The sequence below is a fragment of the Monodon monoceros genome, unplaced genomic scaffold, assembly GCF_005190385.1.
Source record: "Monodon monoceros isolate NGI ecotype Baffin Bay Population unplaced genomic scaffold, NGI_Narwhal_1 Super_Scaffold_5, whole genome shotgun sequence".
NCBI lineage: Eukaryota > Metazoa > Chordata > Mammalia > Artiodactyla > Monodontidae > Monodon > Monodon monoceros.
The window spans coordinates 44,098,599-44,125,262 of record NW_021703782.1 but is presented as its reverse complement, the minus strand read 5'-3'; the positions used below and the strand labels follow the sequence as shown (position 1 = coordinate 44,125,262).

The following is a 26,664-nucleotide window of genomic DNA, read 5'->3' as shown; positions in this document are numbered from 1 at the left end:
CCAGGGATTGAACCCTAGCCCCCAGAAGTAGAAGTGCAGAGTCTTAACCACTGGACTGCCAGGGAAGTCCCCCATCTATGTTTTTGCAGTTTGATTCTTTCTGTGGCACTGCATGTTTTGCTTCTGTTTTCATTTGCTCTTTTCTCTCCTCTTCCCACCCAGGGAAGTCTTTGTTCACAGTTTATGGTTCCAATCACCTGGAGTTTACACTTGGGATTTAAAATCAGACCTAAATAATAATCTATACATATTATACAATCTTCCAGTTAGCAATTGCCACTAGAAAATATTTTATAAGTTCTTCTAAGTGTGCATGCTTAATTTGAAAATTGATATGGTAATTTGCTGATAAATGTCTTGAAGAGCATAAAATGTTGTAATTTTTGCCTTAGCCTATTTATCTTATCTCTAGTTTCCCGCCGCCCCCGCCCCCCCAATCAAGGATGTAACTTAGTAATAGACGTTTTGGACCCCTCCATATCTGTGTGTTTCCCCCCAGCCATCACCTTGTACCTAAAATAGTTCCAGACTTCTGACATTGGCAGACACCTTTGCATTAAAACCCTGCCTCTCAAAATAGGGATCCTGGGAAAGGTTCATTGTGAGGGCAGAACCATTGTGATATGAAGTCTCTTTTCAAAGACATCTTATCTTTTCCCTATCTGCGTTATAGACCTAAAGAAAAAAGAAGATTAGTCAAAAATGTCAAAATTGAAATAATTTTTGCTCCAAGTCTTTTTCTGGAAAGGATGAAATGCATTGTCTTAAGACTCTATAGGATAGATAATGATTCACAATTATTGTTTAATTTTTCTTTTTTATAGTAATATTCATTGTGGAATCTTTTTTTTCTTTCATTGTGGAATCTTAACAATTTTTATTATGTTTTTTTTTTTTTTTGGCTGAGTTGGGTCTTCGTTGCTGCGCACAGGCTTTCTCCAATTGTGGTGAGCGAGGGCCACTCCTCGCTGCAGTGAGCGGGCCTCTCACTGTGGTGGCCTCTCCTGTTGCGGAGCACAGGCTCTAGGGGCGTGGGCTTCAGCAGCTGCGGTGCACAGGCCCAGTAGTTGTGGCTCATGGGCTTAGTTGCACCGAGGCATGTGTGATCTTCCCGGACCAGGGATCGAACCCTTGTCCCCTGCATTGGCAGGTGGATTCTTAACCACTGAGCCACCAGGGAAGTCCCTATTATGCATTTTTAATCTTAAAGTCTGCAGAGCTTTTTTTTTTTTTTTTTTTTAATCCCACTTTGGCTTCTAACCAGCTCTTTCAAATCAAAATTCAGAGCAGGTAGAGAAATGCTTTTAAAATGCATATTTGATGTAGTAAGTGCTATGCTATGCTTCTGAAAGCGCCAGGGTCACAGCTGCATACATGAAAATGCATGGTGACTGCAGGCATTGTTTCCTCACACAGAAAAGGCAATCTGTGTCTATTGCTGAATTTAAGATGTAAATCAAATCATAGCTTTCCTACATTCAGAGATGTAGCAGAAAGGTTGAGGTGACCCAAAGGTTACAAGTAACTTTTGCTTTTTGCCTACTACAAGACTAATTTTTTTTTTGCTCCCTCTTTTCTATTAAGATTGATGTATTTATACTTGGAAAGGTGAATCTAGTTACATACCTTATTTTATTGTTGTCTCTGCGCTAGTCTAGTGGAACCACGAATTTATCATTTACTCCCTCCCCCGCTCCATTCTGCTGAGATGCATTTACTGCTCTGTGTTGTTGACAATGTTATTAAAGGGCAGGGAGCCCTGAAGTATTAGGTACCAACTCTGCATGCTTCCTCTGTGCTTTTTTTCTCCGAACAATGTGGACTTTGATACAATGTACTTAGAGGGGTTGTGATGTTGGTTTTTCATGATCCATTCAAAGAGTTTAAAAAGGTGCTTTGGGGAAAGTGTGTGTTTGTTACATTTATTTTAGATGTGCATTTGGCACTGAAAGGGAAACATAAGAGTAAGAAGATAGACACCCAGCTTTCAAGCTGCTTATGCTCTAGTTTAAGATAAAAATTTACCTGCATGATAATCATAATAGTACCCCGTTTATGGAATATTCTGTGTGCTAGTTACTGTATTAAATGCTTTACTTAAAATGGCAGTTAAAACATTTACAAATCATGAAATGGGAAAGTGCCAAAGAACACACAACAAATTGGCTCATCTATGGCAGAAAAATAACAACAACAACAGCAACAATAATAATAACCACACAGTGAAGGAGAAATTACAGGCACTAGAGGCCAATGAAGGGTGACCTGATTGCCTGGTTTGTATTGATTTCAATTTTGGAAACAATGTTATTCTCTTTTAAGAAGAAAACAGAATCTACTGGATGTCTCAAGAGTTAGGAAATCTTGATTTAAAATTTTCTGTGGGCTTATTCTGGATATAGCACTGCATTTCTCTCTGAAGTAAAAAATATAAGATGCTTTATTTCTTTGAGATAAAAATAGGAGACCTCTGTTTTGAGGCCCTAGATTTTATTAGACGTTGGCCTTAAAGCCGTTTAAGCTTGGCATAGAATTATTAATACTTGAGAGCCATCTTTATTGGTTTCTGCCTTTACAGGATTTGGTTCCACCTCTGGTCCCGAGCAGTACCAAGATTAGGGCTTTAATGGGTGACCTGGGTTCTATAACTTTAGCACTGGAAGGTACTTAGTCTGATTTCCTCATTTTACAGATGAAGAAACTTTGCCCAAGAGAGGTTATTCTCTTGCTTGAGATTACACAGTTTGTTGCAGAGACAGAATGGGAATTTGGAACTCTTGACTCTTTTAATTCAGTGTTTTTCCTCCACTATTTCACATCACCTCTCCACTTCTAGTCTTTCTTCTGAGACATGGTTGTGGCAGCATAACAGTAAATGATTTGGATGATGCTATGTAGGTCCTGCTTATATAAATAATAATAATGATTTCAGTGTCCCACATTTGTGTTTGTTTTTCATAATTGTAGAGCTTATTGTCTGTCACTGTTTGCTTTACAAGTGATCAGGTTGATTGTATGTTCAACCCATCTATCACTTTGAATAAAGTGTTTTAGGCAACTCACTCTTTATGCCTTGAATACCAGGTTTGGGTATAATTGACATTTTAAGGCATAACCCAGGTTTTGTTTTGGTGTTCTTTTGTACCACGTTATTTCTTTTTTTGATCAACAGTCCTTCTAATGAAGAGCAAAATTTACTTTAAATTGTGGATTCTTCCATTTACCTTGACCTTTCTCAGTTGGAGGTACTTGAAAGAAGTGAGGTACTTGAAAGAAGTGGCTAACAAGCATTGAGTGAGAAGAAAGAAAAGAAAAATCTTGAATAATCCATTAATTTAAGAATCAATCCTTGAATATTTCAGGAGTGAACTATACTTAGCCTTATGACTTTTTTTTTAACATCTTTATTGGAGTATAATTGCTTTCCTTATGACATTTTAAATGCTCTAGTTATAATATTTTAAATGGAAAATAACTCTATTTTCTATCATACCAAATTAGCATGCATAATGTTTAATGCCGTTTGTTTATTTTGGAACATGCTTCTATGTTTTGCAAAGGAATAATTTTACATTTGTTTTCCATTTTAAGTCTTCTAGTTTCTACTCTACCGTTACTCTTGTGCATCTAATGTTAATATTTGATGATTATATTTCCATAAGAATCTTCAAATTTTGAGCATGATTGATTGATTGCTTTTGATTCAGTATAAAGAAGGATGAAGGTGGGATAATAGTCTTTTTGAATAACTCAGGGCTAGTACCGTGTTTTTGTGAGTTTTGTGCCTCATAGTGCTTGCCATTTTACCTAGTGCAGTGGTTCTTAACCAGGGACAACTGTGGCCCCAGGGGACACTTGGTAATGTCTGGAGACATTTTCCATTGTCACGTGCCTAGGTTGAATGCTATTAGCGTCTAGTGGGTAAAGGTCAGGAATGCTCTTAAACATCCTATAGTGCATTGAACAATGCCAACAACAAAGAATTATCTGATTCCAAATGTCAATAGTGCCGAGACTGAGAATCCCTCATGTATGGCAGTTGCACGATAAAGTATATTGAATTAAAAACTGTGTCCATTCTATAAAGCATAAGGCTTTACATATTATTTTATATGTGCATTCACATACCAGTTTGATGATTCACAAGGGAGAATTTAGCTCTTTGCTTCAAATTCATTCTTTGCTCAAAGTATTAAAACAAAATTTTGGCAATTGTAATTGATTTTAAGTTAGTTGTACTCAGTTGAAATAGTATAATATTGGTAATCAATGTTAATCAGTAGTAATATTCAACGTTTTTAATTTGGACTTCCTTTCTCCCTCGAGGTTTTTAACTTCTTGGAATCAATATTGTATATTATTCCTACAGTATTTCCACTTGGATCTGACATAATCAATTCTCTGGAAAAGTTAATTATCCAGATGTCTAAGTCAGTAATTAATCTGGGTAAATCCCTATTTTATATTCTTCTTAATCTCATCTTTAGAGTTTTAAGTCTGAGATACTAAAAAGAATTTGCTGAACCCCAATGCTAGCAAAGCAGGCCTTCAACTTCATGCAACAAAGCAGAGTGGTCCCACAATTCCAGTGAGGTAGAAGCTAAATTATAACAGAGTTGTTTGCTATATATGCATCATTCCCAATCCTACTTTAAAATTACTATCTCTTACCTCTGTTGATCTGATTTAATCTGGACAAGACTGTTTTTGAAAGGAGATAGATTCTTAACAGTTTTTAAACAGGAGATAGATTCTTGACAGTTTTTGGGGGTGGGAATTGAGGGGTGGGAAGAGTTAGGGGGTGACTTATAAGGGAAGATTATTGCAAAGCACTAAAGTACTTTATGAACACAAAAACTATGTGGCAACTTGTTGGATTTTCCTCTTAAATAGTCATGAATGCCACCATTAGCTGGAGGATTAATAGATGGTCATATCTGATGCTCCTCATTTCAATATGGTGCTTGTCAGAAGGAAAACCCATAGCTAAAATAGTTGCAGTTGCTGTTCTTTCCTTTTTATTCATGTTTACTTGAACATGACCTACTGATTTCATAATCTAAGAAGTTTGGCTGATGTGACATACCTGAGAGGCTTTAAGGATTTGTAACATTTGTGTCTTCATATCTGTAGCAACTAGAGCAGAAGCAAATTCTAGATAGGTTTAACTGCCAAAGAGTTTGGAATTTGGAATGTGATTTTGATAGGATCTTTGAATTTTGGCATAAAAAGTTGCTTGGAGGGATCCCTTAGCAGTGGCAGTAATCTGATCAGTCAGAAATAGCCTGTGCTTTAACAAACAGGAGGCTGCCAGCATGTGAAGTTAGTGTCTAATAGATTAGGTGAGGTTGAGGAGAAAATAGAGAGATGGTGTTATAATAACCAGAAACTTTGTAGTAGTGTCAGAGAGGTGTTTAACATGAGGGTTTCAGTGTGATGGATCTGCCATACTTTTCTGTTTAAGAGAGAGAAAAATCAGAAAACTTCCCAACTCCTAACCTCCCTCTTCTGTGGTTTTTCACTTGTACTGGTTTTCAACCTGGCAACACATTGGAATTGCTGGAAGAGTTTTTAAAAATTACTAATGCATGGGCTCCACTCCTAGCAACCCCAGTATAATTGAAGCCTGGGCATTGGTATTTTAAAAAGAGCTCCACAGCTAAATCAAACATGCAGCCAGGGTTGAGCACCACTGCTTTATAGCAGTGCATCAGAATTGTCTGGAGAGCTATTTATTAGGTCTGGCTGAGGCCTGAGAATTTATTTTCATTTCTATCAAGTTCCCAGGTGATGCTGATATTGCAGGTAAGGCGATCCCATTTTGAGAACCACCAAGAAGGCTGTTGTAAAAAATCATTTGGGTGTAACTGATCTTTTTCTTTTTTTAAACATTGCTAGTGCTATATTATTGGGTTAAAAATTAAGATTAAAGAGGGCTTCCCTGGTGGTGCAGTGGTTGAGAGTCCGCCTGCCGATGCAGGGGACACGGGTTCGTGCCCCGGTCCGGGAAGATCCCACATGCTGCGGAGCGGCTGGGCCCGTGAGCCATGGCCGCTGAGCCTGCGCGTCCGGACCCTGTGCTCTGCAATGGGAGAGGCCACAACAGTGAGAGGCCTGCGTACCGCAAAAAAAAAAAAAAAAAAAAAAAAAAAAAAAATTAAGATTAAAGAAAAGTATTATGCATATGATTCTTTTTATGTAAAAAAGATAGATGCATCTATATGCTTTGAATTTTTTTCAAATAGCATTTTTAATTTTTAAAAAAGTTTGAAAAATAATAGATACACGTATATGTATAACTGAATCACTTTGCTGTACACCTGAATTAACACAACATTGATAATCAACTACAAAATAAAATTAAAAGTTAAAGAAAATAAAAGAAGAATGAAATAATGCCATTTGCAGCAACATGGATGGACCTAGAGATGATCATATAAGTGAAGTAAGTCAGACAGAGAAAGACAAATACTCTATGACATCACTTATATGTGGAATCTAAAAAAACAGTACAGGGACTTCCCATCGGTCCAGTGGTTAAGACTTCGCCTTCCAAAGCAAGAGGTGTGGGTTTGATCCCTGGTTGGGGAGCTAGGATCCCACATGCCTCACAGCCAAAAATCCAAATCATAAAGCAGAAGCAAAACTGTAAAAAATTCAATAAAGACTTTAAAAATGGTCCACATCAAAAAACATCTTAGGGCTTCCCTGGTGGTGCAGTGGTTGAGAGTCCCCCTGCCGATGCAGGGGACACGGGTTTGTGCCCCGGTCCGGGAAGATCCCACATGCCGCGGAGCGGCTGGGCCCGTGAGCTATGGGCGCTGAGCCTGCGCGTCCGGAGCCTGTGCTCCGCAACGGGAGAGGCCACAACAGTGAGAGGCCCGCGTACCGCAAAAAAAAAAAAAAAAAAAATCTTAAAAAAAGTAGTACAAATTAACTTATTTACAAAACAGAAACAGACTCACAGACATAGAAAACAAACTTGTGGTTATCAAAGGGGAAGGGAGAGGGGAGAGATAAATTGGGAGTATGGGATTAATAGATGCACACTACTATATATAAAATAGGTAAATAACAAGGATTTACTGTATAGCACAGGAAACTATATTCAATATCTTGTAATAACCTAAAATGGAAAAAAATCGAAAAAAAGAATATAGATATATACATATGTATATATGTATAACCGAATCAGTTTGCTGTACACCTGAAACTAGCAATAAAAAAAGCCACATCAAAACTTTGTTTAGTACTTCATAGTTTAAAAAGCTAATGAATTTACAATTCCTAGTAGACTTTTTGAACTATTTAAAATAATTTGTTTGTGCTTTTTTCCTTTTTTTTTTAAACCCCATTATATGAGGATCCTCCACATTTCAGATCTTTTATTTTATATAGTCTTTTAGGTACCTTAATCGATGTAGCCCAGATAAAAGATTTGTCCTTGTTCAACAGAAATTTCAAGAATTTATAATTTGCAGAGTTTATTTGATATGGAAGAAATATTTTCTTTTTTCTCACCTTAAGTATACTGGGGAAACACAGAACCATATACTGAGAGTGGGAACAGAGACGGAGAGATAGTGCTTATAGGCTGGGGCAGTGTTAGAGGAAATGGAACCTTCCAGGTTTGGAAAGAGATCAGCAAGAGGAGGAGGTGGCCAGTGATTTCCAAGAATGCAGGAATCAAGGGGATGGATATGAAAGAGCTACTGGATTGAGAAGCTTGGTCAAAGTCATAGAGCTATTAAATGGCAGAGTCTGCTGTCAAATTTGGGTCTCTAAGACCCGGGTTTATTCTCTTTTCTGGAAAAGAATTAGATATAGGAAAAACATAGCTCTAATGAGCCAACTCTGCAACAAATGCAGCAAATGATATTTTTGTGACAATTTTGAATCTAGATGGTAGTGGCTTTTTTGTAGCTATATTTGGATATTAAGAAGGTGTAGTCCTGAAATGACAACTTCCAATGTGACTTTCTGTTTTTCAGAAACCATCCTCAGCCTTTGATCACTGTGCTTGAACACAGACCTGATTGCTGGCCAGTACTTTTGCAACAGCTGACAACTTTTTTCCAGCAATGCCCTGAAAGGTAATGTAAAATAAAATAAATGAGGGAGATGTATAGTATATGCTAATTTTAGAGTTTTTCTTTTAAGCTGCTTTGATTGTAATGTTTTCTCCTGAAGTAAGGAAATGTCTTAGAGCAGGATATAGTTTTCTATTTTCTTTTTAAGAGTAAGAGAAAAAAATCCTACCAGATTTACTGATTGTTGAAATATTGACTATGAGAAAAGCTATTATTAAATAAACTAAGCATTGGTTAGTTGGGAAAGTTGATTGGAAATATTTGGTAAACTACTACATGGTACATATGGAAGACAGGTTTTTCCCTCTGGAAATTGATTAGTGAGTTAATCTCTCCATTAGAAACCAGTGCCAGCTGGGATTAAGCAGTCCTGCCAAATGGGACCAGATAGCTGCCATATGTGCAGTTAGTTTAGCTTCACCAAGGCCTTCTGCCTTCTGATGCTCCTCAAAGCTTTCTCACATCCTTGTTACTATGGCACTGGCTCAGGTGGTCATCTCTTACTGTGGCTATTGCCACCTATTCCTAACTGGCATCTCTGCCTCCGATCTCGTCCTGTTCAAGGCCATTCTCTAAGCATCCATCAGGGTGACGCATCAAGAGAGATCTTATTGCATCACTCCCTTTCTTAAGTCACTGCAGCTGTGATTTTCAAACTGCACTTGCAATGTATAGGCTAAGCATGGAAACACCCTCACACCCCTTCAGCTCTTTTTCTTATAGACTGTTTTTTTACGTGTTGATATCTTATGGAAGCTTTCTATTGGAAAACAATAGTTTGGTCTCTGAAATAGTTGGAAAATCCCTGGGCTACAGGACGAAATCTATTATGTCATGCTAGGCTCTGTGTATGATCTGTTTCACCAATTTTATTTTCTCCTATCTTTATCTCATAATTTATGAATTATGTATTTCAGCAATACACCGACTTGCTTTGGTTCCACACAGGAAACAGTGCTGTTTCCTCGCCTCTGTGCTTTTTCTGACTAATACCCTAGCCCTTTCTTGATTAATTTCTGTATTTTAAATCTCTGTTTAGGGACTTGCCTGGTGGTCCAGAGGTTAAGACTCCACGCTTCCACTGCAAGGGGCACGGGTTTGATTCCTGGTCGGGGAATTAAGATCCCACATGCTGTGTGGTGTGGCCAAAAAACTAAAAAAAAAAATCAAAAAAATCTCTGTTTAGGTATTGTCTCTCCTAGGAAGTGTGTACTTACCACAGGCTGAATTAGGTGTCTCTTTTACATGCTCCCTTAGTAACTTCAGTTGTGATTTCTAACATCATTATACTTACTGTATGGTCTTATAATTATTCTCCTCCATTAACTGTGAAACTTTCTTACTTTCTTGAGGGCAGGGACTGTGTCTCAATATTCTTCATATTAATAATGCCTGGCACATTTTTTGGTGCTTTATAAATGTTGAATTTATATATGTGTACACATGAGGCCCACAGATTGGTGGGGCCCAGGCAGTGGGTTGTAGAGTGCCTCCTAAAATATTATATCACTGCATACTTAGTATGTCACACAAGGTCATAATGGGATGGTACCATTGTCCCATGTAATCCAGTGCCTGAGTTACATTTACCACACTAGCCACGTTCATGTGTTCTTGCTCTTGAAGGTCTTAGAGTGTCCTATACATACAATGTATTAGAACATTATTTCTGAGTCTATAACTTCAGTTTTAGATGGGATTTCCAGGCAGGATATACTGCTACAGGAAGTTTTAAAGAGATATGGGGAAACTTGTAATCATCTGCCAGTGATAAAGGTCCGTGTAACAATTGAATGAATACCTTAAAGTAAACATTATTATCATCCTCTCTTCCCTCGCCTAGGACTGCATTTTCGAAGGTAAGATATTAATATTTACTAAAAAAGTCTTTGTTCATCCATGTCAGAAAGCAAAAATAACAAATTTATAAACATTTGTTTAATGAAGTTTCTCTTGTTAAATAGATTGGGATACTTTATAAAAGATGTTGCTGGGCTTCCCTGGTGGCACAGTGGTTGGGAGTCCGCCTGCCGAGGCAGGGGACACGGGTTCGTGCCCCGGTCTGGGAGGATCCCACGTGCTGCAGAGCGGCTGGGCCCGTGCGCCATGGCCGCTGAGCCTGCGCGTCCGGAGCCTGTGCTCCGCAGCAAAAAAAAACATGTTGCCGCTGATGTGCCATATTTGTTGTTAGCTTGTTTTTAGGGTAATCCTTACAAATATCTCTCTTTTCCTATGGTTTAGTTAGTCAGCAAATAATTAACTTACTTTTTGGTTGTTTCATTTCAAAGGATTATTATATTGGAATTTGAAAGTAGTTCTTCTAATGATATATGTCCAGATAGTCATAAGGAGAAGAGATTATTAATTGAGTTTGGTTTACTTATGGATAAGCTTTCATTGACTTATTCTTTTCGTTTGAATTCTGGAGCGTTAGAGTATACTATCTAGAGCTTTATAGAAGTTTCAAATTATTTTATATTTATTTGCAAAGAATAATTACAGTTGTCTCATTTCTACTTTTGCACTATGAGACTGTTCTTTGCAGGATGAAACTGATCACTCTGCTTGCATTTTCAGCAGACTGTTAGTTTCTTGAGATTTAATTTTAGAGTAAGTTAACTTAGTAGTTTTTACATTGTCATTTAGAAGGTAATGAAGGAAGTTTGGTAATTTAATAAGAATATAAATAGTGATTCACAACTATAGGAAGGAGGCAAAATGTGACAATAGCTTGTATTCTAGCTCTTTCTGTGTTAGGAATTGTTGATTAGAGTAGCTGGGTTCACTTTTTTTTTTTTTTTTAAAGTCTACATGCTGTATAATTCCATGTATATAACATTCTGGAAAATGTAAAACTATAGAGTGACAAACAGATTAGTACTTTCCAGGGGTTTGTTGGGGGGAGGGAGGTAGGGTTAAAAAGGTGAAGTATAGAGGATTTTTAAGGCAGTAAAAGTATTTCATATGACATTGTAATGGTGGATACATGACACTATGCATTTATCAATACCCATAGAATTTTACAGCACAAAAAGTGAACTTTAATGTATGCAAATATGTGTGTGTGTGTGTGTGTGTGTGTGTGTGTGTGTGTGTGTGTGTATATATATATATATATCCCAGAAATGGAATGAAAGATCCCAGGAATGAAAAAAGGAATGAGCTATCAAGTCACACAAAGAATATAGCTGTATTACAAACTGTATTACAAATGTGGGAAGAAACCTCGCTGGAGGTGGTAGAGTAGAAAGGTGCTAGCCTAAATATATGGGTTCACTTTTAATAGAATGTATCAGTAGATGTCTTGAAATAGCAGTGTATCTTCGTGCTACATTTTTTGGGGCATGATTCTCCAGTTAAATTCTGCACTGATTTGTAGAAGGCCTGTGGTGTTAAGACTTCACCATTATAGAACTGAGAATTGGGTAAATTGACAATGATGTCAAGGTCTTTAGGACTGGATACTTCAAGATTATCTAGTCTAACACATAGTTTTTCAGATGAGGGAACTAAGGAGAGCAACATTAAATGACTTGTTCAAGGTCACATGGCTAGTGGCAGAGTTGGGCCCAAAGGCTCAGTGTTTTGATTTTCATTACAAGTCTTTTCCCACTGCTTCTCCATCCTTGGTGAACATATATGAAAGCCTTGTGTGTAGATACATGCACAATTGGTTGCATTTTTAAACATTCTTAATCACTTTGGGATTTCAGGTTATCTGTTTTATTATTTCCCTTTTCTCCTTAAGCCCTGTTAATTGCATACCCCACTGCAGTGATAGTAGATCATCAGATACCACATAGGAAATGCAAAATCTAAAATCAGGACAGATTAAGCCACAGAGATTTTTAAAAAGTATATTGTTCTAGGAAAGCTCAACATTATGCTCCTGATGTCAAATATTAACAGCAACTTGGAAATATATTTCTTTGTATGAACCTTGCATTTCACCTTCAGCATTTCAAAGTAGGAGAAAACTGATAAGCTATTCATGGATGTTTTTGGCACCTGGCTAGTATTTATTCTTTGGGGAGTACATTATTAGCGAGAGATGGAGGAACAATGTTTCTTAAATCTCTTTTCGGCTCCATATTCTAACCCATACATACATTGTCTACTTGCTTAATCTATGAAACTTTTTTTAGTTTCCTAAAGCGGGTAGTGTGATGAAGCCATATGTTTCATAATTATGAACTCACAAGTCTTTTTGTTTTTTATGGATTGTGTGTTTGTGCTCATGAAAAAAAAAATCCCTCCAGATTGTGAGCATGGATTTAATCAGAGCATGGATTTCATCTGTTTTTGTTTCTTGCTTGGTTTCTAGCACATAGAAGAGTGAATGGTATACTGTAGGAACTCAGAAATTTTGTCAAGCAAATAAATGAATAGATTAAATCTTATCAATTTGGTAACTTTTTAATTTTTATTAATGTTAATGGTGTTTTGAAATCACATTGCTGTGGGATGTATAGTATTATAAAATTATGTTGTCAGGCATAACCCAAATGCCATTTCCTCCCATAAGTATTGCACTTTATACCTTTCTTTTAGCAGTTTTCACTTTCTATTCTCTAGTCCAGAAACAGAGCTGATTGTCCCTGTTAGACTATATGCTTCTTAAGGATAGATAATGCCTGGTTCATCTTTATATCTTATCTAGTACTAACTTGTGTATAATCAATATGAAAAATATTAAAATTGTGATACTTAATCGATGCATGCTAATTGTAAATCCACTCTATAACTTAGTGTAAATGAATCGATTAATTTAATGATTGAGCATCTCTTTGAGGGCCTAGTGTGTACAGTTATTTGGGATACAGCTTTAAACAGAAATCCATGGTTCATGCCCTCATTGGCTTATAGTCTGTCAGGGGATGGAGATATTAAATAAATAATGACAATAAAGTCATTATCCTGTGCAAGCACATAATGGGGATCTGATCAAGGCTAGGTATCAGGGAAGGCCCTCAGGAAGTCATTTTAAAGGGAGAACTGAAAGATGATAGAAATTAGGGAGAAAGGGGAGAGTATTATAGGTAGATGGAACAGCAGGTGAGAAGAAAGCCCAGATGGCTTGATTAGAGATCTGAAAGAAGTTTAGTGTAGTTCAGTGGAGAGTGGAGAAAAGCAAGAAATGAGACTGGAAAGAGGCCAAATTATGAAGGGTTTGTGAATTGGGCTAAGTACTTTATCTTAAGCATAAGTTTTTTCAAGCTGATTAATGACATGATCAAATTTTTATATCTGAAAGGTCATTCTGGCATGTTAGTGTCTTTGGACTTGGAGTTATTGGGATGTATTGTAATCTAAATAGATCCAAAACATATGTAAAGTCTTCCTCCTCTGAGTGGGAAGAACTTAAGAGGAGGGACTTGACAAATTACTTTACCCCTCTCTGCCTCAGTTTCTGTATCTGCATAATGGGATAATAATATTTTTATTTCATAGGGTTGTGGTGAGGATTGATTGAGTTTAAAGGCATAAAGTGCAGTAACTTGCACACTCTGAGTGCTAACAAGTTGACAAGTAAATGTTAACTGTTATCATCATCTTCTTGGGATGTCTGTATGTCTTTGTTTTACATAGGACCTTACCTGTCGAGTTTTTCCAAAAATGCATGCATACTCCTGGAAAAATGGATCCTAACGTCTATAATTCTAAAAAGGTTCTCAGATGATTCTGATGTTCACCGAAGACTGGTCCTGGAGATGTAGATGCTATTCTAGTGTGCAAGTAGAGGCCGTCTTAGTCCTGGGCATCAGGCTTGTGGGCTCCAGGTGTTGAGTCATTCTCCCCAGTGTACAAAGAACTGTTTGGCATGGGTTTAGGTGGGTCATGGTGGAATAGAAGAGTCATGAAAAAAAAGATACACTCAATGGTATCATAGTTTATGATATGTCATGAACTCTAAGTTGATGTTTGACACTTACTGGCTTATGCATTCCATGGCTTACTTGCAGGTCAGAAGTTTCGTGTATCCAAATAATGGCACCGTTTCTATGGTATCTGTATTGTGAACCATCCCAGTTACAAGAATATGCTAAACTCCGACTAGCTCTGCTCAAAGTCTTACTTCACCCTCGGGTTCTTTGTGACAAAGAACAACCATCAATATTGGAACAACAGATGCTACAACTGTGTTGCGACATGGTTCCATGTTTGCAGGTAAGGCCTTTCCTCCTCCTTCACTAATATAGCACCAGCATTAGTAAGTGGTGATTGTTATTTTTGTACCTAAAATAGAGCCCATGTGATCTGGCAAACAGCTCTAGAAATGTTTGCAGGGTTTTGGAGATGATGAAGGAAACAAATCTAGATTTCACTTTAATATATACAACGTTAACTAAATTCACAGAAATATAAATCAACATAGTCCACTTTAGGAATAGTAGGAATGAAATCTATAAGAAAGACTTCTCAGGGAAAATAATTTTGCGTTAAGTTTTTCCTTGTGCTGGAGACTGAGAGGGTTATAAGGAAAAAAAATGTCCTTTTTGTGTAAGTTTGGAAAAAAGGCATCTCTCTGGGCAGATGCAGCCCTAGGGACGCAGGGCTTGACCAGCTGAGTGCTGGCTAGATTCCAGTTTTCACAAGTCCCCTTACAGTATATGTGGTGACCCTGATGGATCCTGCTCTTGGGAAGACCACAGTCTAGTAAGAGAGCTAAAACAAGTATATATATTTGTATAATTCAGAGTAGATGGTTGAAGTATTTTATCCATACAGAGGTATGGATAAAATGCTTAGGGAATTCAGGGGAGAGGTAGATTTGAGCTAATGTCTCTATAACTACAGATTTAAAAAAAATTCCAGTTGCCAGCTTGTTGTGATTTGGGTGTAGTGATTCATTTATCCCATCCCACCATCTAGGTTTGTTGTTTGCCTAGAATCTGAACACCATGCTGCTTAGCTGATGGAGGGAATCTGTGATTATTTTTCAAGGTGATCACTTGAGGTCACAGATGACCTGTTTTAAGTTTGTGTTAGCAAGGAGTCACTAGAGTGACTCTTTTATGGCTCATAAATAGGCTTTCCTATAATCAAGGCAGAGAAAAGTTAATTCAAGTGAATTCTCCTGTGGCTTTTCCAAAGCTTTTGTTTTGTGTGGGCAACAAAGCAATGTATAGGCTGATGTCTTGAACTAGTGTACAGTTTTTCCATACAATGCTTTCATTACTCTGTTCTGTGCTCTTTGGTAGCTGTTTGCCTTCATCGTCATCAACCTATATTGACAAGCCTAAATACTTCTGTAAGTGTGCTCTGTGCAATGTTTCTGGAAATCTGTGGCTTGTTAATATAGTCAAGATAGGTGAGGAAAAAAGAGATCCGTCATTTGGAACTAATGGGACTAGTGACATAAATACATTTAATAACTTAACAAATCAGCTTTATTGGAATGAAGAATTTGAGAGTTGGGAGGGGTCTTAGTGGCAATGTCATCCATTTTCCCACGGGTTATAGGCACTTCTTATCCTCTCCGAGAGACAACCATCCCACGACTAATTAAATATTTTAGTGATAGGAAGCATGCTATTTTGCAAGGCAACCATTTATTATTTTTTTTTTTAGCAAGTACTTCTAATTGACCTGCATTTTCCTAAGATTACCCATTAGTCCCCCTTCTTCTCAGAACAAAGCAAAATATGCTTTTTAAAAAGCCCATCTGCATCCTATCTTGTGTTGTTTCTCTTCTCCTTCCTTTTCTTCCCTTTTATCCTTTACTCCCTCCCTCCCTCCTTTCTTTTCTTCATCAGTTTCTTTACTTCTCCACATGAAATGGTTTTGACTTTTCACTGTTACTTGCAAGGAATTCTCTAGTTTATTGGTTTGAGAGTGTGTCACTATGAAATGTTCTTCTTAGAGCTGAATATGGTAGTATAGATGTGGTCTGATCCATACTGAGCATTTCAATACCATCATGTTAATTAAAAATTTTTTTCCTGAGAAGTAGCTGTCAACCCTATTGACCCATAGGTCAATGAGATGATGGTCAGTGAAACTCCTGTTTCTTTTTCTTCTCACTCCAGTTGTTCTTCCATTTTGTATTTATGGAATTGTCTTTTTTTGGACTTAACCTGCTTTGAACTTCACTGTTGACTTTGGTTCCAGTAGTTCTTTTTAATTGTGACTTTTGTCATCTCACATATTATTCATTGCACATGTTCTATTTCTACATAAAGAGAAACCATTACTTACAAAGTATTCTTGTTAAGAATTTTGGTAATGTTAAAGATTAGAGAGCCTTTAATGCTAAGTTGCTGAGGTTGTCTTTCAAAAAATTTTTTTATTACGGAAAATTTCAAGTATGTACAAAAAAATGCACTCAAGGAAATATATTGTCAAATAAACATGGGGCTTTACTTTGTTTTAAATTCCTTTCTTGGTGGCCTTTTGCCTTTGCCATTGTATATTTGCAAAAGAATGAAATAATTTAGCTACTGAACTGTTCACATTTATTTTTTTATAACTTAAGTATTCTCTGCTGTCTCCTCCCCTTGATCTTTTAATAGTTCTTTTTCTTCTTGTTTTTTCAGAATTAACTTCTCTCTCTGTGTATAACTTATAGTCATTTTGGGTTATTATGGTGGTAACGACTGGTGAAAGGTACAGCTGGTTAACTGTAGGCTTTCCTCTTGATGAATTTAACAGACACAAGGCTCCTGATTGAAGCAGATGGTTCATTGTTTGTAATCTCTGGGAAATGCCAGTGTGTCTGTGAGCAGGACCATATCCTTAATACTAACTCCAGAATTTTGATCAGAACAGCTGGGTTTGAATTGAATTGGGATTTTCAAGAGCACCCAAGTCCTTCCTATCTAATACATTAGCCAGCTGAGAAGACACTACCATTTGAATGTCGTCTTTCACTGCATCTGCCAAGTGTGGAAATGATGCTCTCAGTTAAGGTTGTCTGAGCAGATTTCATTCAGATGAAGGGCTTAGCAGTGCATTAGAATAACATGCCAACCCTTTCCTTCCAGGTAGCTATGTTGAAATTATAGAAAGGAGAGTCCATTTGGAGAACTCAGAACCAACTTTAATTAATTTCCTTCAACATGTTGGTACTGTCATGTAATTTGTCTTTAAAAATCTGCACTCAGAGTAGTTAGAAAAATAAATGAAAAGTATTTGTGCCAGCCAGCAGTAACAAAAACAGTAGCAAATTGTGTTTTGGTTAGTGACAAAAGGAGAAAGCAGAGTTGTATGGTTTAACTCTCTCTGAGTTACATAAATTTCTTCATCCCTTTTAAGTCTTTATAGGTTTAGAGGAAAAAAATTTTATTGGTAAAGCTTCTTATATAAGCTAAAATTATCCTTTGGTTTGTGTATTATTTTAATATCACAAGATTGTTTCTCAAACAGATGAGAGATTTGATACAGACAACAGAAGTGATGCTGTTTATCGAAGAAGTATATTTAAGCCTTTTGCGTCATCCTGTTTTCTGGAAAATTCAGCTTATCCAGATGACCCTTCAGCTGCTGTGTGTCTGTGAAGTCAGCTTAAACATAACTGGGGAATGCTCATCTTTAATTCACCTTTTAGAGCACAGTGTTGAACTTCTGAAGGAGGTAAGGATAGTAAGAAGTTTTAATGTCAGTTATCACTTAAGTAAGTCTTTTAGTAGCAGGGTGGGTGTGCTCTCTTTCTTGCATATTAAAGGTGTTTTGATCTAATACTATTACTAGTACAATACTAGTAATGCATCAATAGTACTACTATCATTCATTATAAAAATGAGTCATTAAATACTCTTTGGAGCATCAGTTAAGGGTCTACCACTGTGGTATTTTTTTCATTTATTCATGTAGAAGACAAGTATTGAACACTTATATGCCACACCCTATAGAAGAATTCAGTTGACCCTTGAACAACTTAGGAATTAGGGGTGCCAATCCTCCACTCAGTGGAAAATACACGTATAACTTTACAGTTGGCTCTCCCTATCTGGAGTTCTGCATCCGTTGATTCAACCAACCGCTGATTGTGTAGTACTGTAGTACATATCTGTCGACAAAAATCCATGTACAAGTGGACCTGTGCAGTTCAAACCCATGTGTTATTCAAGGGCCACTTGTACTTAGATGAAAAGGCCATTCTGTGACCTCAAGGAGCTTACAAACATGCAAATAAATAATAGTAGTACAATAAGGTAAATTGCTTGTATGGGGGTATATTTAAAGTACAATGGGAGCACAATTTAAGGGAGGTAGGGCATGAGTTCAGATTTGAGGAAGTCTGAGTAGGAGTTTGCTTGGTACAAACCAGAGGCTGGGAAGGCATTCCAGCTGCTGGAGCAGCATGTGCCCTGGCATAGAAACATGAGCGAGTAGGCAGGCATGGCTTGTTCAGAAAAAAAGTGTTGAGTGTTGCCAAAGGATTAAGGTGTAAGAGATAGGGCTGGGCCTATCATGAAGGGTCTTCCATACCACACAAATGAGCTTACATCTTATCTTCTAGGCAGTGGCATGCTATGGAAGACCTTTCAGCAAAGAGGTACCCTCATATTTTTGTGTGTGGAAGATCATTCTGGCGGGAGAGTGGAGGAGGGTTTAGAGCAGAGCGACACTAATAGGGCAGGAAGTGAGGAGGGATGTCTTAGATTGCTACGGCTGCCTTAACAAAATATCACAGACTGAGTGGCTTAAACAACAGAAATTTATTTCTCACAATTCTGAAGACTAGGAAGTCCAAGATGAGGGTGCTGGCCAATTTGATTCCTAGTAAGGGCTCTCACTCTTCCTGGCTTGAAAAAGGCTGCTCTCTCACTGCGTCATCACAAAGCAGAGAGAGAGCAAGGATGAGGTCTCTATTGTTTCTTCTTATAAGAACACTAATCCTTTTGTTTTAAGGCCCCACCCTTATGATCTCATTTAACTAATTACTTCCTTACCCCAAGTACAGTCAATTGGCACTTAGGGCTTCAACGTATGTATTTTGGTAGGGGGGGGATCTCAGTCCATGGCAGGGGCTAATTAGGGAAATTAGAGCAGGAAAAGAGAAATATAGGACATTAAATCATTAGGGCTTTGTGGTTGATTACATGGTCAAGGAGAAGGTCCTCGGTAGAGTCTCAGCTTTCTATTTTGGGCAACTGGATGGTGCTGTTCACTTGAGAAATGGTAGCCGATGCTGAAGGGAAGATGATAAATTTAGTTTTAGATATGCTTGGTTTGAGGTATGCATGGGTCATAGATGGATATATGGTTTTAGAATTCAGGATAGAAGCCTAGGCTAAAGGTATAGACTTGTAAATAGATTTCTATTTTGGGGTGGAAGTTTTAACCGTGGACTTCATGACAAGGCTTGGGATACAATTCCAGAGGCTGTAAATATTTGGAGTGTACTGATAAAGAGAAGTCTGAGAAAGTACAGCTAGAAGGATTGTATAACAAGCAGAAGAGACAGATGACCATTCCTCCTTTTGAGATACTCTGTCCCATGTCATCTGTCTCAGACATGAAAATCAAGGGAAGGAATATCTCAAAAAGGGGAATGGTCAACAGTGTCCTGGGGAGAGGATTTAAGTACGGGATAGAAAGTCCCCTTAGGATCCAGAAAGTAGAAATTTATTGTTCATGTTAAAGGAAGCAGTTTCAGCAGAGTGTTGGTGATAGGAACCAGATTGGAATAAGGGAGTGAATGGTAACTGAGGAAACAGAGAAAGTGAGTGTAGATTTTGGTAGGAGGTGGGAGCCGAGGAAGGCGCAAGTAATCTTTTGTCAGTTTTGTGACTAGCATGGTTTCATGGATGCTGGGACTTTATATATAATATTATATAATGATATATTTGTGTTATATTAATACTGTATATATTATCTAGTATAATAGTAATATATATAGTAATATTAAAAATATAATATACATATTATCTATTAGATATAATAGTAATATATAGTAACATGTAATATATGGTAATATATATGTTATAAATTATATAATTAATATAATAAAATAATAATGTCATCCCTATTCAGATGTTTATTTATATCAATTATATATAGTTATACCTATTAGATATAGCTCTAATAGATAATATATTGATATATATTATTATACTAATAATACAAAAATATATAGAAAATATGGATATATAATATTTATAGATAAATAATATATAGAAAATATTAGTTAAATTACTTGGAATTGCCTGTCTTAACCATAAATGTAATGTACTTAACAGGTAAATCCCATAATGTTCCTTTGTGTTTGTGTAGATTTATGTGAGTAGTAGACAGTTTTTTACGGCAAACACTTTGCTATAGCAGTTAGGTGAAACAGACGAGATCTGTGACGTTTATATTCCAGTCAAATTGTTCAGACTAGAGTGCATAAAAATCACTAGGCAGATTTAATTAAAAATGCAGGACTTCCCTGGTGGTGCAGTGGTTTAGAATCCTCCTGCCAATGCAGGAAACACTGGTTTGAGTCCTGGTCCGGGAAGATCCCACAGGCCGCGGAGTAATTAAGCCCATGCACCATAACTACTGAAGCCTGCGCGGCTAGAGCCCATGCTCTGCAACAAGAGAAACCACTGCAATGAGAAGTCTGCTCACTGCAACGAAGAGTAGGCCCTGCTTGCTGCAACTAGAAAGTCCGTGCGCAGCAATGAAGACCCAACAAAACATAAATAAATAAATAAAATTGATTCTAAAAAAAAAAGCAAATGCCTAGGGCCTACCCCTAGAAGTATTGAATTAGCAGGGCTGTGTGGGGCCCAAGCATCTGCATTTTAAACTAGTACCCTCAAATAATTTTCATAATTTTTTTTTTTTTTTTTGCATGTACGGCAAACATCCTTGTAAGCATCAAACAGAGCAAGAAACAGAACTTTTCTGGCCACCCCAGAAGTTTTCCAGGAGCCCGGTCCTAATCACAACCTCCTTTCTCCCCTGACTATCCTGACTTCTATAGTAGTGGCTTCTTTACGTTTCTCTATAGTTTTACTGCCTATGTGTGTATCTGTTCATATCATAATACAGTTTTGGTGTGCGCATGTGTGATCTATCTTTTAGGTATCTTTTACACTAAAGATGGTCTCCTTCCATTCCTTTCCCTACCTCTTTTCTTACTGGCAGTTTGTTTACATATGGAAAAACCTGGCTTATGTGAGCTATGGAGTTTTGTACATCTTGAAATCTGCTGATTGAACCTTGTGGCTCACTTGGACATGTTTCCCAGTTAATAGGTAGTTGGCTATAGAGGCTTGATCAGATTCAGGTTTTTGTTCTGTTTTGTTTTTCATTTCTAAGACTACAGGGAATGGTGTGTTCTTTCATCAAGAAGCACATAATATATGTTGCTCTTCTTTTTATGATGTTGGTTGCCATTGATGCTCAGCGCGTAGCTCCATTAATTCATTAGGCGTTAAAGAAATGATGTTCTAATTCTATCTATTCTTCTTCATTTATTAGCTGGAATACTTCTATTAAAAAAGTATTTGGTTCTATCTACTATTTGGTTATCCAGTGGTAGAGTTTATTTAGAAAAGTTAGGATAAATGCTTGACTCTTTCCCTTTACTTACTAATTTCTAAAAGTATTGTGAACTTATAGATTTAAACATATTTGATGCAATTCAATTTCTTACAGATAATATCCGCATTAAAATTCAAATTGTCCTGTTTTTGGCCAGTAGGAATCTTTTAAGTTGGCTCTTGAGTCCAACTTTAAAAATATTATTTATTTTTATTTATTTTTATTTTTGGCTGTGTTGGGTCTTTGTCGCTGTGTGAAGGCTTTCTCTAGTTGTGGTGAGCGGGGGCTGCTCTTCGTTGCGGTGTGAGGCCTTCTCATTGCGGTGGCTTCTCTTGCTGGGGAGCACGGGCTCTAGGCGCGTGGACTTCAATAGTTGTGGTGCGCCGGCTCTAGAGCTCAGGCTCAGTAGTTGTGGCGCATGAGCTTAGTTCCTCTGCAGCATGTGAGATCTTCCTGGACCAGGGATTGAACCCATGCCCCCTGCATTGGCAGGCTGATTCTTAACCACTGCACCACCAGGGAAGTCCCAAAAATATTATTGATTTTAATGTAGAATTACAGAATACTTTTATTTTGAGCAATGAAATGGTATCTGTGGGAGAAGGTCATATTTATATTGTGTCTTCCTTCTGCCCAATATTTTAACAATTTTAGAAGTAAGTAAAAAATATGTAGAACTGTTAAAATACTTGTGTTATGAAATTTCCTGTCCCCCAACTCTGTCCCAGAGTTTCTGAGGTGTAAAAAAAAGCCTAGGAAAATTAATTTGCAAACATATATCCTTTAGGTCTATATACCCTTTAATTTGAAACAAAATGAAGTAGAATAAATCAATCTTATTTAGAGGCTATACCTGTATTCCTATATCACTGAGTTTATCAGCTAGATATTCAATTCAAATATTACAGTAACTTTTCTTTTCCCTTTTGTTCTTTTTCTACTTTTATATTGGATTTATTTCATTGTACACTGAAAATGGATGTATTTCTTAGGCTACTTTAGTTTCAGTGTATTTGGTCTTAGTTGAACTATTTTTAGCCTTATTTAAAGGATAACTTAAGGTGCTTTCCATTTCAAGCAAAATATATGTACTATTTTTTCTATAAATTTATTTATTTACTTTTTATTTTTTGGCTACATTAGGTCTTTGTTGCTGCATGTGGGCTTTCTCTAGTTGCAGTGAGCGGGGGCTACACTTCGTTGCAGTGCACGGGCTTCTCATTGCAGTGGGTTCTCTTGTTGCAGAGCATGGGCTCTAGGCATGCGGGCTTCAGTAGTCGTGGCACGCGGGCTCAGTAGTTGTGGCGCACAGGCTTAGTTGCTCCACAGCATGTGGGATCTTCCCGGACCAGGGATGGAACCCGTGTCCCTTGCACTGGCAGGTGGATTCTTAACCACTGTGCCACCAGGGAAGTCCCGAAAAATATGTACTCTTAACAGAAAATGATACTGATTGTAAGGAGACTAGGTAGCTCTCAAAGTGAAGAGAGCTATACATCCCAGCTTTAGTAAGGCTGGGGACCCCTGTTCCCTAACACATTGCTATCAGATGATTCAATCACACCTACCTTCCTTCACTGTGTATCTCAGTTTACGTTGTCGGATTCCTAGGAAAAATGATCTGATTGGCCCAGCTTGGATCAGTCAACTCTGAGCAGAGGACAGTGTAGGTAGAAAAGCCATGACATACGATTGTGTGAGCTGGGCTGCCATCTTTGTTGTGTCTGCTTCACATACCTCTGATGTACCTCTGATGTAGTGTGGACTCCAAGGGCTTGCTGTCATTAAAACTCCTGTGACATCTGTGGTCCAGTATAAAGGCATTTCTTTACTTCTTCAGATAGACTCTAAGTTAGCCTTGGTTCCCCCAGAAATAGACCTTAAGTTTCCCTAAAGGCAAAAGCAGAACCTGGGTTTCCACAAATGCAAAGGCTTATGCAATAGGAGTTCATTTGCAGGTGTGATCTCAGGAAGCAGGTGGGAGAGAGACACGAAGAGTGAAATATGAGAGAGACAATGCATGTATTATCAAGTTGGCCACTGCTATAAGCAATCAGTTGCTCGATATCACAGAATATGCTGAGAAGTATTATGGAATATGTCTCAGAACCTGCCAGAAGGATCCAGAATAAAGGGGGAAGCATTTGTCCCTGGGCTTCTGTTGCCAATTTGTCAAGCCTATGGGGCTTTAACTTCCCTGTACTTCTGGATCTCTCAGTGGCCTGGGACAGGAAGCAAGAGTCACTACAGCAATAGCTGTAGTATTTGAAGTAGCACACGAGATGTCCAACACAGGCTTTTATTAAAAGAGCTCATTAAATGATACCATTCTCAGGTGTTCATTAAAAATCAGTCAATCACACAAAAAACTTGTAACCTCTCAGAATTGTAAGCAATTTAAGATCATCTAGTTTAATCATTTACCATTACTTTTCCTTATTTTTGGTGTCTTGATCCTTAGTTCTTTTCCTTTCACCCTCTGTTCTGGACAGGCCAGTCTCACTCTTCCTGGAGGATGTCATTTTCATTTATGCCTTCATACCTTTAAGTTGCATTCCTTTAAAATGCTTCTAGTGCATTTCAGAACCCTGAGAAGCTACTTTGTGGCCCTTCCAGTGATAGCCTGTGTGAAAAAGGCTTTCCAATGATAGCATTAGTACAAGTAATACTTTGATTTGTCTCTGATCCTCTTGGTAGCTAGTAAATTTGAAATGTAAATGACCTTGCTCAGTTTTGCTTATTTGGTTGGTTTTTTTTTTTTTTTTTAAATGAGCGTGCAGAATTTAAATGCAATTGAGCAAAATGGGAAAGAATGGTGTGATGGTGTATACTGGAAATATATTGGTTTCAAAATGCATTTGTTGTCCTCAAATAGATAACTGTTGCTTCATTATTCTCAACTATATTTCAAAACAGTGAACACATATAGGCCCCAAGACACAAATTGGAATATTTTCCATTAAAAAAATCCATACATTTTCTTCTTTTGCTAGTTGTTAAAAGTCCATAAACGAGCACATTAGAAGATTTTGCAGTTTAATTTCACTTTCAGATGGTATAACTAAGATGTAGATATGCATTTATTAATTTGTCCCAGAGTTGATAGCATTTCCAAAATTGTAACTTCTGTGTGTCAGACTAAGTTATTTTCTCTCTAGTGTTTAACACGAGTCTACCTCACATTTTCTTTTTTTAATTTTTGGTTTTTTTTTTAATTTTTATTTTTTGCCTGTCCTCATGATTCATAGGTATTTCTGCTCTGCAGGCACTTCTGTAAATTTCAGAATGAAATAATTTTAGCAAAGTGTGCTGGGCCTTTCTTCTTTAGTTCCGTAATACGTTATAATTTTCTTTATTTAGAAACTTCAAGTACTATCTTAAGCCACTTGCATTTTATTTATAAGAACTTAATGTACATATCCTTTTTTTCTTTTTCATTTCATTTTACTTGGTAAAATTAATGACTTTAAGTTTCTATCGTTATTACTTTGCTATATTTAAATATACTTAATAAATTACTGTAATTTAAAAATAATCTCTGCTTCTCTGGTACTGTTTATTATAATAACAAGATTTATTAAAATTTGTTAAGTATAATTTATTATGTAAGTTGTATAGATGAATCATGTCTGTATTAGGTAAGCAGACAATTGAGCTACTTTCCAGAAATGAAATATTCTTAAGTATTTCAGGTAGTGTTCAGTGGTTTGCAAAGATTGACTGTTTTGAAGACTACAGGTTTTTCCTCTGAATTAATTTGGTTTATAGTTTATTGCTTTTTGGCCAGATATAACATTTTGAATTTATATGTGACTGCTGTGGCCTTCAACAGTTCTTCCTTTAATACAGCAGGCTTACTGTAAATAATTTTGTACAATAGGTTTATAATATTTCATGTTAAATTTACTCTTCCTGGATACATGTTATAAAGCCTTGGCTCTGGAAACTTCTTCAACTCTTTACTTTTTTTTAGGATTTTCCTGTTGAACCAGTCATAATTGGAATAGCTTTACTACTACTACAGACTCCGGCAAGTCAGCAGAAGCCAATCTTAAGTCTAGGTAAATAAAAATACACTCACAAGAGTAAAACGTAAGTAAAACACAAGTATTGGCAGGAGTCACTTGAACTACATTTCTTGCTGTGCTGTAGAAAAAAAGTCCTGTATACTTTGAGTGTCCATTCTGGAATTTTTCTGTTTAGTCATTATCAAATAGAACTTTCTTTTTCTTATCCAAAAGGGTGTTTTGTGCAAGGTTCCATATACCATAATTTACCGAGTATCTCAGCTGTTCGTTAGGAGATTATGATCTAAATCATATAGCAGTGACATTGGTAAATATTTTGAAGGGCATGCCAGCTTATTCACACTTGTATAGCAAACAGAATCAATAGCATAAAACCCTTGAAGGAAAATAAGTGTTTAGCATTTGCATTTGTTTTTAAAACTCTATATACATGTACTATTCAAAACTGGTGCCACATTGAACGAGACTCAATGTATGATTATTCTATTAACCTGCCTAGAACAAATGAAAGATAACATTCTTCTGACTATCCAGTATTGACTTAAAGAAAAGTGAGGAATAGGGCTAAAGGGAGGCAAAAGAAGTTCTGTTTACGAATAATGTGGTAAAGAATCAAGGTGCCAGGTCTGGCAGATTAGCAAACAAGTCACACTTTTCAAATGCGGCTTTTACATTAATGTTGCCTTGCTTTAGTTGGGCCACCATAATCCATGTAGTAATGTAGGATCTTGTCTAAATTATGATGTATATGTTATGATGCCATGATATATTGATACACTGCCACTTTCATTTTTAAAAGGTGCTTGAGGTAGATACCGATTGTGTAGCTCATTCTTCTGGGCATTTTAATTCATCATGATTTTGAGGGTGAATTGCTCTTTCATTTACAGTCTGTCTTGGAAATGGCTTTAGCACATGGAGGGGACCCTTGGCTGTTTTAAGGCTTTGATTCCTGCCCTGCTTTTGCTTATTGGCCCTATGCTTTTTGTACCCTCCTCCCTAGGCCCTTTCTGAACTGCTTTTGCCTTTTTTTCCCTTACAGCAGTACGCTTGACATCCTCCTATAG

At 37.1% G+C, this 26,664-nt stretch overlaps 1 protein-coding gene across 3 annotated transcripts in view; it reads left to right on the top strand.

Annotated features, from left to right (window-relative positions):
• FOCAD (focadhesin) overlaps positions 1 to 26,664 on the top strand; it is a 311,528-nt gene that overhangs the window by 69,315 nt on the left and 215,549 nt on the right. For all 3 annotated transcript variants that reach the window (XM_029202338.1, XM_029202336.1, XM_029202339.1), the window contains exons 6-9: positions 7,992 to 8,093; positions 14,054 to 14,258; positions 17,457 to 17,663; positions 25,543 to 25,630. In XM_029202338.1, coding sequence (XP_029058171.1) covers positions 7,992 to 8,093; positions 14,054 to 14,258; positions 17,457 to 17,663; positions 25,543 to 25,630 — 602 coding nt within the window. The remainder of the gene's footprint in view (positions 1 to 7,991; positions 8,094 to 14,053; positions 14,259 to 17,456; positions 17,664 to 25,542; positions 25,631 to 26,664) is intronic.